At 41.5% G+C, this 17,033-nt stretch overlaps 4 protein-coding genes across 6 annotated transcripts; 3 read left to right on the top strand and 1 right to left on the bottom strand.

The window, feature by feature from the left end:
* The first annotated feature begins 552 nt into the window (after positions 1-552).
* BCIN_09g04220 (hypothetical protein) lies at positions 553-2,785 on the top strand. The gene is made up of 4 exons (XM_024695119.1): positions 553-1,518; positions 1,568-1,758; positions 1,872-2,178; positions 2,244-2,785. The coding sequence occupies exons 1-4, from the start codon at positions 1,215-1,217 to the stop codon at positions 2,672-2,674; spliced, it is 1,233 nt and encodes a 410-aa protein (XP_024550912.1). The 5' UTR covers positions 553-1,214; the 3' UTR covers positions 2,675-2,785.
* A 4,874-nt stretch (positions 2,786-7,659) lies between these two features.
* On the top strand, positions 7,660-9,709 carry BCIN_09g04210 (hypothetical protein). Its single transcript, XM_001549396.2, has 2 exons — positions 7,660-8,900; positions 8,955-9,709. The coding sequence occupies exons 1-2, from the start codon at positions 7,993-7,995 to the stop codon at positions 9,583-9,585; spliced, it is 1,539 nt and encodes a 512-aa protein (XP_001549446.2). The 5' UTR covers positions 7,660-7,992; the 3' UTR covers positions 9,586-9,709.
* Positions 9,710-9,788: 79 nt separating this feature from the next.
* On the bottom strand, positions 9,789-12,618 carry BCIN_09g04200 (hypothetical protein). Its single transcript, XM_024695118.1, has 5 exons — positions 11,871-12,618; positions 11,486-11,816; positions 11,280-11,397; positions 10,988-11,223; positions 9,789-10,931 (listed from the first exon to the last, which is right to left on the bottom strand). The coding sequence occupies exons 1-5, from the start codon at positions 12,401-12,403 to the stop codon at positions 10,053-10,055; spliced, it is 2,097 nt and encodes a 698-aa protein (XP_024550911.1). The 5' UTR covers positions 12,404-12,618; the 3' UTR covers positions 9,789-10,052.
* Positions 12,619-13,225: 607 nt separating this feature from the next.
* BCIN_09g04190 (hypothetical protein) lies at positions 13,226-15,767 on the top strand. Of its 3 annotated transcripts, none has more exons than XM_024695116.1 (2): positions 13,226-13,513; positions 13,596-15,767. In XM_024695116.1, the coding sequence occupies exon 2, from the start codon at positions 14,188-14,190 to the stop codon at positions 15,700-15,702; it is 1,515 nt and encodes a 504-aa protein (XP_024550909.1). In that variant the 5' UTR covers positions 13,226-13,513; positions 13,596-14,187; the 3' UTR covers positions 15,703-15,767. The 3 variants fall into 3 exon arrangements, with proteins under 3 accessions (XP_024550909.1, XP_024550910.1, XP_024550908.1); XM_024695117.1 differs by having other exon boundaries at positions 13,226-13,695; positions 13,831-15,767; XM_024695115.1 differs by having other exon boundaries at positions 13,226-15,767.
* The last annotated feature ends 1,266 nt before the right edge of the window (positions 15,768-17,033 follow it).

Below are 17,033 nucleotides of genomic sequence, written 5' to 3'. Positions count from 1 at the left end.
GAAGCTCGTGAACTCATAGGGAAGAAGACCATGCAGGTACAGATCATATAGAAGAACACGGCAATCCGGTACAATGAAATCTGAAGGATAGGATGTTAGGACGATAAATCGATTGGTGTCGTCCAATGCAACCCTTTCATCCCATACCCACCTGTTATGATATCGTCTTCGTCTCATGTTACCCGCTATACATGTTCTGAGACAATGACAGGGATGAGGTTTTCCGACGACGATAAGATAAGATGGCCGTTTTGCTTTTTGATGCTCCACGCCACCATCAACCACCAAAATACTAACATCAAAAACTTCTTGCAAGAACTTTGAATATACCTTCACATTGTGGACAATGTCAACATTCACAATGCCCAAAACGCTAGGTTAGATGCCGACGTTTGTGGCATCAGTTGATGCATTCAGTCTTCCCTAAGGTTTTGGGGTCCAGGGGTATCATTATTGCTGCTTACAATTTCAGACGCGAGATTTTCATCTCTTGCAACAGCCGTGTCATATTTTGGCATTTGAGACATGTTCATCCCAAGCCACAATACCCATGGCAATATTGAAAGACTTCTCATGGTTAAGCTTTTCCGTCATAGTCCTCGTATGTCTTCCGTCTTTCCGAAAGGCCATACTAGTATTGTCCTCCTTACAATCTATCTCCATCTTATAAGATCACAAGGCTGGGTTGCAGTAGCCCTGCATTACCTGTTACCTTTGGAGTTTTCCTGGGACGAAATTGTAATACAGCATGTCCATATCTCCTGAAAACCGAAACGATTAATCGAGATGGGCGAATCAGACAGGCTAATACGAGTTCAATTGACAAAATGCAAGTCTTAACATCAAATGAAATCGTCTAAGCTGGCGAAGATCAAGCTGCGCTTACCATCCATCGTCGGCTCACGGCACAGATATGACAGTTGAGATTCAAAGAGAAGACATATATGAATGATGGTGCTGCCATTATATAGAACATGTTTTTCCTCATAAGTTTTAATCTCAACTTTCTCAGATCACCTTCCTTTTGTGCGCATTCATTCTTTCTTGATATTTACGTTCTTTTTCGTGCTTTGATAGCATTTTCTTCCAGTCTTTTCATCTAAACTTACACGACTGCGTCGCTTTTACTTACCTTAATACATACCTATTGGATTTGATATCCCTCTATTACGAACACACCAAAAGGCACAAAAGGCGGTCAAATAACAAGTATAATGCTTTTTCACTCAATAGCTCTTGCTCTCTTCGCTTCGACTGGCCTGGTCGAGGGCGTAAGTGCAGGGAGGCACCTGGATATCCACAGACGTGCCACGGGAACGACCGGCGATGACACCAGTCTCACCCTTGCACAGAACGCCATCGCAAGCGGCTCATTCAGTGATGGACTCACTGAAATTGGTGGAAATGAGGCATTCGAGGCCGCTTCTGCCACTTCAAAGAACAACTTCATCAACTTTTGCGCAGGAGAAACCCTTACCAATGGCCTTCAAATTGTAACAGGATCTTGTAATGGAATCCGTAAGTGTCTCCCTATCTCTAAGTTAATATCTACTCATCTCCCTTTCAGCAATGGGTCAAATTCCCGCGAAAGACAAAATGATGTCATCGATAATTACATTCCCTTTAGCTGGCAGCAACACTATACAATCCGACACAACATTCAATATTACTATCCAAATGTCCAACATTACTCCAGGTTCCTTTTCCAATGCGGCTTCCACCTATTTCTCCGCTCCACAGCAGCTCGACTCATCCGGAGTAAGTCTTCCCACCTCACACCGCCTGACGTTCAATTGATATCTAAACTTATCATTGTCCTTCTGATTTTCCCCTGCTTTTAGATCGTTGCTAATCATAGTATTTCATTGTAGGTAGTGATTGGACATACACACGTAACCGTGCAGGATATGGGTTCCAGTCTCAATCCAACTGGAGCTTTGGATCCGACTCAATTCGCCTTCTTCAAGGGTATCAATGATGCTGGAAACGGCCAAGGGCTTCTCTCGGCTACTGTTAACGGCGGCTTACCCGCCGGTAACTATCGTGTGTGCACAATGGCCTCGTCAACTAATCATCAGCCTGCAATTATGCCTGTTGCCCAGCGAGGTACAGCAGATGACTGTACTAAATTTACTGTCGTCGGATCCGGGAAAACTGCAAACGCTGCATCTAACAATGGCAAGTCAACAATTACTTTTTAACAATGCCTGTATAGCAGTGAAAGTCATACTAACAATCTTTAGGTTCCGGTGGGCAAGCGGCCGCAGCTCTAGCAGCCAGTGCAGTCGCAGCTGGTCCGGACAACACCAACTCAGTGGCTAGCTCCTCCACAGGTTCGATAAAATCAGCTTCTGCTACTTCCTCTGCAGCGAGAGCGACGAAAACTACCGGTTCCAACACCGTATCAAGTAGCACATCACCTGCCACTTCATCTTCTGTAGGCTCCTCGGCTTCTGCACTAGGAGGTAAAGCGGCGCCACCTGTCACCAACAGTGGAGATTCAGCTCGCCCTTTCTTAGTCAATGGCAACACATTTGTGAATGAAGCTGCCGCTCTACAAAGAAGTTGCGATATACAATTCAACGAATGTGCGGATGCATTTAATGGTGGGACTGCAAATGGTTTTGATCTCAGTGACTGTCAAACGCAGGAAAATTCCTGTCTAGCTGGGTAGTGGGACGATATCTAATGAGGGATTTCTAACGGCTCTCATGATTGTTAATGTACAACAGAACTTCGATGGTGTAGAATGGCATTATTGGAGCTAAATGAATTACGGATTTTATTTTTTGTGTGAAAAAATAATCAAACAATTGAGTGATTTTTTTAAAAAGAGTGAACGATTTGGTTAACACTTATTATTCGAGCCTGAAGTATTTGTGAAGTCTATCGGCACTCGAATATTGGCCTGTGGATGCCGGCATGTAAGCTTCGTGGACATAATTATGGTAGGAAAATACCATTAGACAGCGAAATTTATAGTCGTGATCGGCCTACACACTTCATACTGCTCGGTGCATTTTCATAAGCCTTGGGTCGAAGTCAGCAGTTTCCAAGGGCGTGGATTAAATGACATTTGAGGGGCATGAGAGTAATTTGCCGTAATATAAAAAATTATTTAAATTTGAAAATCTTTTTAAAAAAAAAATTAATTTAATTAATATTGAATTCAAATATATAACTCATATGCTGATTGATAAACTACATTATCGAAAGGTTCAATATACCTAGGTAGTATTATATAAGATATATGACTTATTAAGCAGATTCATTACATGAAAGTCGGCTGTATGAGTGTGTTAAGATTAGTTATCGATGGACTGATGAAACACAACATTCTCAATTCCAAGTTATTTCAAAAACTCTTTTCAATTATTCAATAATGAAGTAGTTTGAATTCATATCAAAAACCAACATTGAATCCGCATCGCCAAACATCAATTAATCAAACTATATTCAAAAGTACAATCCAACAATCTCATCAACATACCACCTCATTTTTCATCACTTCACTTTTCAAATTGCATTGTTCTTTCTACACAAAGCCTTCAATTTTGAATTATTCAAAGCTGCCAGAGGTATATACTAAAACCACCCACCAAAAAGAATTCATAAGTAATATAGCTATCAAAACTCTAATATTGCTAAATCTTATTTACCCACAACCTGAGACACTTCGTAATGCTAATAATAAAGGTGCACAGCGTCGCATATGCACGCATCAAGAATTATCACCTCTATCCTTCCCTCATCGTTCTCTCCTACCCTCACATCAAAGCTGCCTCTTTACTGTTTGTCTCTCGACCTCAACAATCATCCTCTCCGCTCCCAAGTAGATGAATTGAATCAGCTGCAGCAAACATATCATAAATAGCATTGTATCCCACATACTACTCATTGCGCCATCCTCTTAGATTACAAATCCGAAATATCAAAACATACTTCCCACGATACAGCAGCACATAAGAAGCCGAATACCTGTTGACGAACAGTCTATACCCATCACTATAACCACCTGCAATACCACAGTCGAAAGATCCACCACAACGATCGAAAACTTGTCGAAGCACACCCATCGCAGTGCGTAAAACTGCTTTTATACATCAGCCAAGGAACATTTCTTTCCGATACTGTGATGTGAAATACAAAGGAAACGAATACAGCAATGAAGCATCATCTGTGAGACTTTCATCGAGCGCACATATATTTGGGACTTCTGGGTGACATAGGGAGAGGCACAGAGGTCGACAGCTAGGCGTTCCCAGTGTCAATTCCGTTTCAGTACAGGAAGGTTACACATTCATTTCTGCAGAAGTGCTGCGTGTATACTCTTATACGCAAGACTATGAGTCTTATATTTTTAAACAAAAGTATTATATAATAAATTATAAAAAAAGCAATCTATTACTACTACTACTTCTAATAACAATCAAAAAGATTCGAATCCTTGATATATATATATTTTTTTTCCAATATTTCTTTTCCTTTATATTGTATATCAATAACTAATAGTGAGAGTGTTGAGCTATCTAATTCTGATTATTGAAGATATCATTGAAGATATTATGATTATATAGTGGATTCGCCATCAGTATTGACTCTCAGGTTGTTCAAGTGGCTATCGCTATTCCCAGAATCTATTATTTAATGTATTCTATTAATACACTTTTATTTCCTTATTGCTATTTCAAGTACTTGGGTATATCGATCAATTATGTATCTAGCAAAGTACAACTCTTTTCTTTGGTGTAGAATGTATAGGAACATCATAAAGCTCGGTAATTTGTTAGCGAATTTGACCTGTTGAAACATCCTAGCTGCAAGATGATGTCCTTTCTTATAAAAATCATATGTAGGAATACACAATCTTCCAGACCATAAAATTTCCTTGTTGTGTTCACCCAATGGTACCTTACCCGTTCTAACATCCTTGGGACACCGGATTGCATTTCCAAGCACTGCAATATAAAACAAGACTCCTTAATTGAATTATTGGTCTTTATAAACTTAATCATCAAAGTCTCTGGATCCAGGTGCATAACAAAGCTTGCGGGCTTCTGTAGCTTCTCAAAAAGTAAACCTCACCACCGCCAACATATACTAGCTCAGATATGCAACAAAACTTTTGAATTGACAATTAGCTCCATCCCCCCCCTCTTTTCGTGCGCAACAATTCACTTTGTTTTGAGAAGTTTATTTCTCCTTTCTCTTTTCTTATTTTCAATCTCTCAAATTCACAACCTTTTTCGATTACCATTATCCATCCTTTATCACAACTCCTAAATCCCTATTAATACATTATCAATTTTGATGACAAGCGGAAATCATGACCGTTAGTTAGACCATCAAAGATACTTGATATTTGTTGCAGATGAGATTGTCGTTTGAATACATGTTGAGTCATCTTTAAAATCAAAATAATAAATAAATACCTCACAAAAATGCAAAAAGAATGAACATGAGTTCAGATCTCTCTGACGGGGAGTCGAACCCCGGTCTCCCGCGACTTGCCAAATTGATGACAAGCGGAAATCATGACCGTTAGACCATCAAAGATATTTGATATTTGTTGTGGATGCGACGGTTGTTTGAATATATGTTCAAAAATATTTCTCACAGACCATCTCAAAGAATTTTCGCTTTGTTTATTGGATGTGTAACCGAAGGTATATTTGTGTCAGAGCTACGTGATGTTCAATCGGTAAGCGATTTTAGAGTGGATACATGAGGCAAGGGCAGGCCTTCGGACCAGACGATAACCTCGAAACACTTCTTGAACGTTAATCGCACAATCAGCGAGCATCAATATCATTTGGTCTAACAACTACAATCCACTGGTCTCGTATGTTAGATATACGGGACAGAGCAGAAATATAAGTCATCCTAGAAGAACCAAAAGTTCCAATCAGTTGCGCCTGTCCAAATCCGAACTCTAGAACTGTCGTCCTAGCCTGTTCTGTGGGAATTGTCCCAGACTGGAGGGATAGTATGGAATATACATAAGGAATGGAATGATAGTATAAGCTGAAAAAAAAAAAAAAAAAAAAAAAAAAGATGAACACCAACCAATAAATCAATCGTTTTCGCGCCCCTCGACGAAATGATATCATTCATACCCTGAATATAGAAGATTTGATAACCTTTCCGGAATATGAGGAATAAGATGAGAAGCTTTAGAAGATAGACTAGGTTAGGAGGAGAAAGTGTGATATTTTTTCTGCGCTGGCCATTGGTTTATCGTTCATCCAGACTGCCGTCTCAAACAGAGTTGGCTCTATTGCTGAACCATAGTTCAAACTAAGATTTAATGATATCACTAGGCTTCGCTTTTTATATAGCTTCTTATCACAATATAGCTGAATAATCGCGATCAAGAGAATGCTTTGTATCAAGAATAATTGCCTTGACTGCTTTTTGCCCGGAGGAAGTTATACTCATTTGATACCTCTGTAAGGGGTAGTACGTACAAGGAAACTCCGAAAAACCTTGTACATATAGAAAATATGACCAGCTCATTCGCTAAATGCTGCTGGAACAGTAGCAAATTCTTTGGGTTATGTAGAACAAAAGCAGTCTCGTTTGGGACATTTTCATGTTTACGTCCAATGTGTAACCAATGGTGGATTCTCATGCGGGCTTAAGCTTGAGAAATAGATAGACATACTGCCTATTGGATAGAGAGATACGTGTCTGTTCGTTCGCATCAAAATGGACCATTGCCTCTGCAATGACATTCTCTACAGGTGCTTGAAGGATGATGCAATTTTTAGGCATAATTAGTGTGTCCCAATAGTCCGGAATGCACTCCAATAGTCAAGATTATCAAGTCTTCAAACCAATTAGAACATTCAAATCATTTGAAATGTTGAAAAATTGATTAGAAAATTGAACTATTTCCAGATTTCCAATTGCTCTTGGACATCCCAAGCATTGTATTGTTGGATTTCCGTCCGGACTATTGAATACCCTAGATATAATATGTGAGTTCCTATCAAGGAATTGAATGCGAATGGTTAAGAGACTGGCGTTGACACGCATTAGGAGTGTCGCACTGTTTGCATGAGAAGGATACGGAAGGTGTAGCACCCATGAATGAGTAGGCCCTAATCGTCCAATTGTATTCTATCTAAAGAATTAGCTATATATAGGGGATAGTAGACCTTATACAAGGTCTACTAGAGAAAGCCACTCTCCTTCGCATTCGCTTAGAGCTTTATTAAAGTAGGTGTAGAATTGAATTCGTTCGCTGCGTTCACATATATTTATTATGGAATCGTAGTAGGATTCTAAACGGCTATACATAACATAGGGAACGAATAGTCACACAGCGCAAACAAGACGAGCGAGCAGAATGAGGCTATACAGCACACGTATAAACGAGGGGCGTTAAATGGAAGGTAAGAAAAGATTATTTTATCCTCAGATCACACCGTGTTTACATAATTCAGACTTTGCGGCCTTGATTTCAAGGTATGACAGAACCTCATCGACGTCTAGATCTTCGAGTGTTAGACTTGACTATAGCAAATTAAGCCAAAGACGTTCAGCTTATCTAATTTCCCGTTTATGGCAGGAATGGCAGGAAAAGTGGATATTCCCCACTCCGGACGAACACACGGGGTATTTTAATTTCCGTAGTCTATCCCGGTCCACTTCAACGACCTTGCGAACTTTTGGGCATGCGAATCATAACCGTTACCAACTTTGTTCCCTTCATTCGTGATCCCGCCGTGTTGAAACATCCAAGGCTGGCTCGTAGATTCTTTGGTTGGAGACCATTGCCGGATCTACCCCCACAAGCTCCTATTTTTATTGACGCTGTTTCATGTAGAGAGAGACACGCGGGATTGCAGATTGCAGATTGCAGGATGTTATAATTTGTTGGAATTCCCTATGGATCTCTATTCTCCCCATATGCAGTTCTTAAATTTTTTTGGACTTGTTGGTTTTTTTGGTCCTTAGCAAGATTCTTTGTTTCTAGTCACTCTTTTTATGAGCCAATTGATACGTATCAAAATGGCTCGCACACTCCTTTTCCAACTTTTTCTTTTCGTAAATTCTACATTCGCTTTCGTTCATCCCGGCCTCCTCGTGTCTGAGACGGACATCACTCGCATCAAATCCAAGCTCACCCAAAAACTGGATCCGTGGCAAAGCTCATGGGATAAACTCACCAGTATTTCCTATGGACAATCAAACTATACAAACAATGCTGTCGCTCGCGTTTATCGCGACGCTGCTACTGATATAACAGCAAACGCCGAGCTTCTTTGGCACGATGCTGCTGCGGCTTTCGCACTCGGATTGCGGTGGAAGATAGAGGGGGATGCTCAGTATGCTGAAGCTGCAGCAGCCATTCTCACTGCGTGGGGAGAAAAGCTGGAAGATTTCGATGATGTGGATGACCAATATCTTACAACTGGTTTGCAAGGTCATGAATTGGTCAACGCTGCAGAACTCATTCGAGACTATGCTCCCTTTGCGGAGAGCGGTTTGACTACTTTCAACGCCATGTTTGAGAGGACTTTCTTGGCTAAAAATTTATATTTCCTCAACCACAGCGCCGGATCTGAACATAACGTCAAGCATTTCTTTGCCAACTGGGAACTTTGCAATATGGCCTCCGTGATGGCATTTGGTGTTTTGACTGACAACTCCACTCTATTCGATTACGCTGTGAATTATTTCAAGACTGGATCTGGAAATGGTGGAATTAACAACTGTATTTCTAATCTCGTTAACGAACCGGAGACGGGAAAGATTATGGGACAACCTCAAGAAGCCGGACGTGATCAAGGACATACCGGTCTCGATTTCCAGATGCTTGGAGTTCTTGCCCAGCAGGCTTGGAACCAGGGCGAGGATCTGTATGGTTACAACAATAGCAAGATTCTACTAGGGTACTTATCTCGTTTCACAGATATATGAGATTGCCAAGCTAACATCTTCCTCAGTGCGGAATACTACGCGCGCTATAACCTCAACAACGATGTTCCCTTCGAGCCCTACACCAACGGCATAGTTTCCTACACCACAGTCAGCGACGATTCTCGCGGTGCCTACCGCCCCACCTGGGAATTACTCTACGCGCATTACGGACAAATCAAAGGCGTCGATGCGCCCTGGACAAAAGAATACATGAACTATACCGTCACCACGATGGGCGGTTTCGAGGGCGGTGCAGGTTCCTGGGGCGAGGGATCAGGTCATTACGATGGACTCGGATGGGGTTCTTTGCTTTACCATTTGGATCCCGAGGATATCGCTACGGCGGGTAACAATTCTCTCTCGACTTCGAATTCCACAAGCTCTTTCACAAGCACTACTATTGCGTCCATGTCGACATCAACTAGCGTGCCAAGCTCAACAGCCGTTGTAGCAGCTTCGAGCTCTATTACGTCGAAAGAGGCAATCGCGACTACGCTTTCAGTAGCTAGTTCCGCTAGTACTCTACAAACCGTTGTTATTCCCACAACATCTGTTATTGAATCCGCATCTCCAAGTCTTACAAGCGCCGCAGTAGTTTCTACACCAACTGCAACTGAAGACGAAGAAGAAGATGATGAATGTTTTGAAATGGAGTAGATTTAGGTGCTGGTGCGCCGCACAGCTGCGATTGATCGAGTCGGTTTGTATCCCACGTGTAGGTAAAATTCTCATTCTCTGTACATAAATTTATAAAAATTCACAATGATTGCACTTCTTTGCAAAATCACTCGGATTGAAGTAGCTATTGGCTGTGCACAAGATACCTAGTAATCGAGCTCTATATGCAAATTGTTTAGAGATAAATACCACGATAATTATCCTTGGAGTTGGAAACTTCCAGGTCCTGATCCAATGTAATAAGACTGAACAGAGATGATGTGAAAGCTTGATAGAAATACTCATTATTAGAAACTACAAATAAAATTCTATAGGCCTGCTACTTGGAAAGGAAATCAGTGAATGAAGTAAGCCATCCAATTCGTCTCAATCCTTCATGTCTCTTTCACAATTTGGATTCAAGTACCAAATCATGATTCAAACATTTCTTTCTTCCCATCCATTCCTCACTTCATATCGAAAATTCTCCACAAGCCCGCAATCGGATTGATAGTCGCTTGTCTATACAGATCCTTTTTGAAAATATTCTCGCCCAACTTCAAATGTTCGAAGTTTCTCATCTGCCAGGTTTTCACCGCGATCATTCCTTGCAGTGCCTCTGGTGAAGTATCTCCCAGCAAGATCCTTCTCTCTTCCTCCGCTTTTGCTTGTTTTTGCATTCTGAGCTGCATTTGTTGCCAGTTGTTATAGTAAGCTTGATCGTAATCCAAATTCGCGTACATAATATCAGGAGCGAAGTCTTGCGTTGTAGGTGTTGCGAGTCCATAGGAAAACTGTGGGTTAGAGGAAGGATCGAGTCCGTAACCAGTGTTGTACTGTGCATTCATGTATTGATTCCCAGCGACAGGATCATAAGCATTGTTCAATGCTTGGAAGTTTGTATCCATTCCAAAATCCTGATCCCAGCAACTCAATTCCAAAGGATTTACATTCTTCGTGTTTGCTCTCAAAACTTCCAGCATCATCCCATATCCTCCATGTCTGATTTGAGTTATTCTCTCTTGCCACGCCACACCCCATATTCTCTCTTTGTAGGGTGATGGGACCGCTACCATCATATCTATAAACACAACTGCCGATATTGCAAGAGAACACGCGGAAAGAAATGAAGGTAGCCAATCGCGCCGAGAGCGAAAGTCAGAGGGAGCAAGTGCGAGTGCCTGGTATTCCTTGAAAGCTCTACGCATCGTGCTACGTGTGGTGCGGATCTTTTCGAGGAGATTGAGAACTGGAATTGGAGCTGGCGGCATCGTCGTTGTAATGAAACATTTGTACAATTCGCAACATTCGATTAGAATCCTGCAAGAAGCTTCGAGAGATTTGTTCTATGTATAAAAATGTCAGACGACTATACTGAAACAGTATGAACAAAGGTACTAACAGGTTGGAGAATGGATTCCTGGTATGATTGAGCTATGGCCATTAGATCTGAGTATTTTTCATCAAAGACTCCGGTTGAACGAGCCTGCTCTTGTGCTAAGACGAAATGATCTCTAAATACGGTATTTTCAAAATCGTGATCGAAGGCTTTTTCGGCTCTTTCAGCCGAAAACATACGCCAAGTTTTGGTTTTTAGTGTATTTCGAGGAATGGCGCGAAGATTCTCTTCCACATGTGCTAAGGCTTGATTAGATACTGCATATTCTAAAGATGATTGAAAAGGAAAGCCGAACATGGTAATAGGTATAAGACCAGGCTTTCTAGATTCTCCGTTCTCGTCCCTTGAGTACTTGGAGCGACATTAAAGTTTGATACTCGGATGCAAGAATCACAAAATCCTGATATCAGGTGCTGCCGCGTAGTAAAGTCAGCTGAAATTCATCAAGAGGAGTTGTTCACTATCAACAAGTGGGTGCTGCAAAGGAAAGAAATGACTTACGTTTGCATTATGCTTGCGGCACCTCCAGCAAAGTGAGGCATCACTTTCCCACCATTCAGTGCCAAATGAAGGTTGTGAAGAAGCAGAAGAATTGAAATCGCGCCGACGCTTGGCATTTGCGACCCTTCTTGGGCGTGATGATTCAGGACCCGGCGACGGGGAAGGGCTGAAAGATTGTTTTCGTTTTCCTTTGGATAATGAAGCTGGTGGTACTGGACCTAATTGGATTTCCAGTGGCTGCGAAAACACATCAACATCACCGTACAGGAATGGGTCATTTACAACTGCGAGAGTTGTGGGATTTGTCGTAGAAGGTTGATAAGAAATCGTTCTTGATAAAGGGAATTAGCCAGTGTTTCGTATGTTTTGGTGATGAGATACTGACTGTGCATCTTGAGCTTGTTTTTCAGGATAACGAGAATGTGAAGGAGGTTGTCGAAGAGATAGTAGCTCATCGGTTGTGGATTGTTGAGGGTTCCTCGATTGGATCTTGACAGATTGATGAGAATTATCTCTTTGAGTAGGTACTGGTGCTAAGTACTTGAGCGCTTCTGGTAGTTGTTGAGGCTTGGGCTTTTTTGTTATATTTGTAGTTTTTTCGATGGTGTGTGAACCATCTAGCAGATCTAGTAAAGATTCCTCAGTCACGGAGGATCGTTCCAAGCTGTTAGGATCACGAGATGATCTCGATGTGTCGGATGCATACTGGCTTTCCAGAGTGTTCACCGGTAGTGGAACTATATACCCAAAATCTGGATCGTTATAGCTATTATCGTAATTCCATTGCTCAATCGTGTCGACGATATCCTGTTGAATTGGTCCTTGAAATTCTGAGTCGGTGACGGGAGCGGGGCCGGGGATGAAAGAGTATTCATAAGGCTCGGATCGGCCTGGCATTTTTCGGCTTCCTTCACTCATAATTTGAACCCGATATTGGTATGGGATTGATCAATAGAATGTCAATTGTACCAGAGAACCGGCTCATGGCTTAATTTAACTACTTTACGAAGTAATGCTCTGTGGATCAAAGTTGACGATCAAGCGGAACATTAACAACTCCGGTCCAATTTCCGTCCGTCGACATGGATTACACCCAAAAAATAAATAAACGGTGACAACTCCACAAGAAGCTCGGAGTGTTTAGTTGCACAAGTCAATCTTGCTGCAGGGATCTTGATCAATATGATTGCTACAATGTAATAAAAGGTCGATAAGTACCGAATGTAACGTCCATAACTATACTCGGTAGAAGGAGCATCCGTGGTAGACAGCCTTGTTCGATTGATGGCGAAGTATATGTACATGTACACATATATATTTACTTGATGGGATGAGATATCAATCTACTGTACCTCGCACAATGTTGCGGAGCCTACACATGAAGCTTTTGTTCTATTGGATCTAGATGCATGAGAAGATCTGGGCAGGGACTTCCTAGAAGTGGCTTCCTTCTACCGAATACCATTTGTTAGTTTCGGTACTCGTGAAAGCATCGAAATCTCTGAATTGGAAGAAGCAACAAGGATAAAGTTATGATAAATACAGATGGATAGTTAGTTAATCTGTACTTTTTCTGTTTGAGTCAATGATCTTCGGCCGCTCCGAATTCTTGGCATGTCACTTCCCCATAATGCTAGTCAATGTGAATGTTCCTTTTGCTGTGTGTTGTTCCACCATTTTGAAAACCCTTCAAACGGGAAGAATTATAACTAGCTGCCTCCCTACTCCACTCCGCACCTAGGTAGCTTCTTCAAATTTGCTAAATTATTTCTTTTCGAAAAGTAAACATCCGGCAGTTTCGTTGTCAATAGATGTTGTCTCAACGATTTCCCTCGTCGTATCAATATTACCTGTTCGCATACGTTTACGAAGGTTCGGGTACTTCTTTGACCTACCCCTTCATCAATCTTTGCCGAAGCGATAGTCCGAGCAACTTCACATCCATCAATGATTATCATTCAATCCGAGAATCAATAAATGATAAAGATAAGCTCAGTCAATAACTCAAAATTAAGGTTATCAAATACGGTACTTGATCTGCCCTCTCTGCTGGAATCAGCCCCAGTCTCCAGTATTTTGGAGACGTTGTTGACACCTCCTCGACGATAAGGATCAGAATTTAATCCCGATTTGCCCAAGTAATCTTTTGAACGCCGCTCTAGAAAGATGAAAGGGTGAACAGGCTCAATGGGCATTACATTTTCAAAACAGTCTGTTAAATCGTTTTATTAATCTCTTTCGTTCAAGATGGAACCAAAATATTCGTGGGTTTATCATTCATGATAAATTCGAACTTCCCTCAATTAAGAACATGGTCCTCAACTCTTGTTGATTTCGAAATCAAGGTGTTCTTCAAAATTGTCGATTCTGGCAATTTTGACATGCCGGGGGTTTCGTCCTGCTAAATCGCGGTACGTATCTCACACCCAGGTATGCACTTACCCCTCATTCGGTGTATGATTTTCGTGCTCGGTGTATAAGTATAGAGTAGATCCAATCATAACTATGACCTTCGTTTTCGCATAATGGCGTCATGAATGATCAACGTCAACTTCCTACAAAAGGAAATGAAAGTCATTTCCGATTGTATGTTCAGATCCTGATGGAATCCAACCACATACAATTCATCACAATCGACAGAGACCCTTACTTCTGTGAATTCAACGACGAAAGGGTGCTTTTGGGTACGTATCTACGTAATCATGAGCCAGTCTTCTCAACCTGATCGGTATACAAGCTCAGCCGATACCGAAATGCAAGTATTGACATTTCGACCCGATGAGCCTTCTGACCCTCGCAATTTTTCTTTCTGGAGAAAATGGTCTATCGTGGGCAGTATCACATTGATCGATTTAACAGTCTCCTGGGGAGCATCTGGATACTCACCAGCAGAGGAAAAACTTATCCAGTTCTTCAATGTCAGTTCTGAAGTCGGCGTGTTGGGTCTCTCGCTCTACATTCTCGGTCTAGCATTGGGACCGATGACATTGGCGCCTTTATCTGAATATTATGGGAGGTCTTATCTATACGTCATTCCTTATGGGACATTCCTTCTATTTCTGCTTGGAACAGCACTTGTACAGAACATTGAAGGGTTTCTTGTTTTAAGATTTCTATCGGGTCTCTTCGCTAGTGTGACAATTGCCAACTTTGGCGGAACAATTGCCGATCTTTGGCCAAGAGATCAAATAGGGCCGGCGATGAGTATTTTCCTCTGGGCCGCAGTGTGTGGGAGTCCTTCCGGATATTTTTTGATGTCCTTCGTTGCACAAAAACATGGATGGCGAGAGGTTTTCTGGGCTTTACTAGGGATTTGTGGTGGATTCTGGTTGATACTCGTGGTGGTACTTCTTGTTTTCGGAAATGAGACAAGACGTTCAGTGATTCTGCGAAGACGTGCAAATCGAATAAACAAGGCTGCGGGAAGAACAGTCGCCACGGTACCTATTGAAATGCAGAGCAAATCTCTAGGACAATTATTCAAAGACACTCTTTCTCGACCTTTCCGCTTTCTAGCAACCGAGCCCGTGATCATCTTCGCAGCGCTCTACAACGGTTTCTTGTACGGACTCTCGTTTCTGTTCAACAGTGCTTTCAATCTCGTATTTGGCAAAATGGGTTATGGTTTCGGCACAATCGGTGTTGGTCTTTGCTTCCTGGGACTTATCGTCGGCATCAGTTTGGGTCCGCTGGTCAATATATGGCAAGAAAACTATTATCAGAGACGAATTCGTGCAGCTGGAACAAGGGAAACTCAATCTGGAGAGGAGCTTGATCCTGAAAGATTTAAGAATATACCGGAAGCACGAGTTCAATTGAGCAAACTTGCTGCTGTTCTACTACCGATCAGTCTCTTCTGGTTCGCATGGAGTTCGCCACCTCAGTATCATATTCATTGGATCGTACCCATACTTGCTACCACTTTATTCGGGTATTCTTTCTACACACTCATCTTGATGACTTACCTTTATGTTGAAGATAGCTACATGGTATTCTCAGCGAGTGCTTTAGCTGGCGTGGGGTTGATACGAAATTTGGCCGGTGCGGGATTCCCATTGTTTGGGAAACAGATGTTTGTGAACTTGGGATATAATTGGGCGGGAACAATATTGGCATGTTTAGCTGTGTTACTGGTTCCCATTCCTTTCATATTGGAGAAATATGGTTATAGGCTTAGAGCGAGGAGTTCATTTGCGAAACAGCATATGGACAATTAAGATTATGATGATGAAATGAGTATATGAATATATGGATATAGACACATAATTAAGAATAGAAGACATTTCACTCTTTGTCATCTGTATGGATATGAAATCTCAAAGCATGCCCTCCTCACATTTGAATCCCCTTTCTCTCTTCCATTAGCCAATACATTTCAGCGAGCTCCATTCATCCTTGGACCCATTGCTTCGCTGTTGTCGAATGTATGGTATATATATACCAATGACACAAGCATTCTCATCTTATTGGCCCTCCTACACACAAATACAGAAGCCTACTTCATCAATCGCCAACTCCTGAAACTGATTGTATTTGAACAAACCCAACATCAAATGAAATTTACCAAACGATATACATTTGGTGGGACTCTCAAGTAACAGATGTATCATCCGAGTCTTGCTCACAAGTCTCATCACATCCCATCAGCGGCAAGGTCACAAACCATCTCATTATACATGTATCGAACACGAAATTATATCCGAGAGTAACATCATTATCGATCTATATCCACACCAATAATAGACAACCACATTATCGAAATCAACTGAACCCACAAACGCTTCCAAATAATGCACAAGTATTGTGTTTCGACTATGGTATAAGATATTGCAAACAGGAAAGAAACACGAGGATGTGAATACCATCGCTATTAGGCACAGCAATCATAGCCAACCATGCAATATCATAAATCGAGGTAGGGAGAGAGAAACCCAACAGCTTCTCGAATCTCTAATTCATGAGCGAATCACCCGATCAGAGCGTTGACATCGTCATGGTCAGAGACAAAGCTAGAAAGCTAGAAAGGGGTACCTATTACAACGATACTCTGCGATAGATTATCCATTTCGAATTCGAGGGCAGGGAGAAAAATATCGTTCTCTACCATATATGCATATAAGTATAAACTCTAATCTTGACATCGATATCGTGATGAAGAAAGGAGTCTTAGAGCTAGGAACTGACTGTCATGGAAGTTAAATAGCACCTCCGCTTCGAGAAATTGTAGAGGGTTTTGAATTGGCTGCTGGTAATACGATGCTTATTATATAGGAACAAATACATAGCTTATATCGCAGATTACCATCTACTACACCCAAGTATATCAATTTATATCTCACTTTGTCTATAAATATATACATATATAAAACTCCCCAGTCTCCCCCTTCCCCCAAAAAAGTTCCAATATATAATCTCTCTTCCCTGTCAATCCATCCATCCATCCATCCAATTCACTCCCAGCACCTCGTTTCCAAGCTAGCAAATCAGAGAATACTATCTACTTGCCTTACGAAAGCACTCAACAGAATCTAATAAGAAACTTTCACTC

Source organism: Botrytis cinerea, chromosome 9 (genome assembly GCF_000143535.2).
Source record: "Botrytis cinerea B05.10 chromosome 9, complete sequence".
Taxonomy (NCBI): domain Eukaryota; kingdom Fungi; phylum Ascomycota; class Leotiomycetes; order Helotiales; family Sclerotiniaceae; genus Botrytis; species Botrytis cinerea.
This window is presented reverse-complemented; position numbering and strand designations above follow the sequence as displayed.

Bases quoted from the DNA above. Each gene is read 5' to 3' on its own strand.
- BCIN_09g04220 (XM_024695119.1), top strand. From the start codon at position 1,215: ATGCTTTTTCACTCAATAGCTCTTGCTCTCTTCGCTTCGACTGGCCTG. The intron at 1,519-1,567 runs GTAAGTGTCTCC...TCTCCCTTTCAG, and splicing joins AGGATCTTGTAATGGAATCC to CAATGGGTCAAATTCCCGCG. The intron at 2,179-2,243 runs GCAAGTCAACAA...AACAATCTTTAG, and splicing joins AAACGCTGCATCTAACAATG to GTTCCGGTGGGCAAGCGGCC.
- BCIN_09g04210 (XM_001549396.2), top strand. From the start codon at position 7,993: ATGAGCCAATTGATACGTATCAAAATGGCTCGCACACTCCTTTTCCAA. The intron at 8,901-8,954 runs GTACTTATCTCG...CATCTTCCTCAG, and splicing joins AATAGCAAGATTCTACTAGG to TGCGGAATACTACGCGCGCT.
- BCIN_09g04200 (XM_024695118.1), bottom strand. From the start codon at position 12,403: ATGAGTGAAGGAAGCCGAAAAATGCCAGGCCGATCCGAGCCTTATGAA. The intron at 11,817-11,870 runs GTCAGTATCTCA...CCCTTTATCAAG, and splicing joins AAACAAGCTCAAGATGCACA to AACGATTTCTTATCAACCTT. The intron at 11,224-11,279 runs GTTCGGCTTTCC...ATCAAGCCTTAG, and splicing joins GGTCTTATACCTATTACCAT to CACATGTGGAAGAGAATCTT.
- BCIN_09g04190 (XM_024695116.1), top strand. From the start codon at position 14,188: ATGAGCCAGTCTTCTCAACCTGATCGGTATACAAGCTCAGCCGATACC.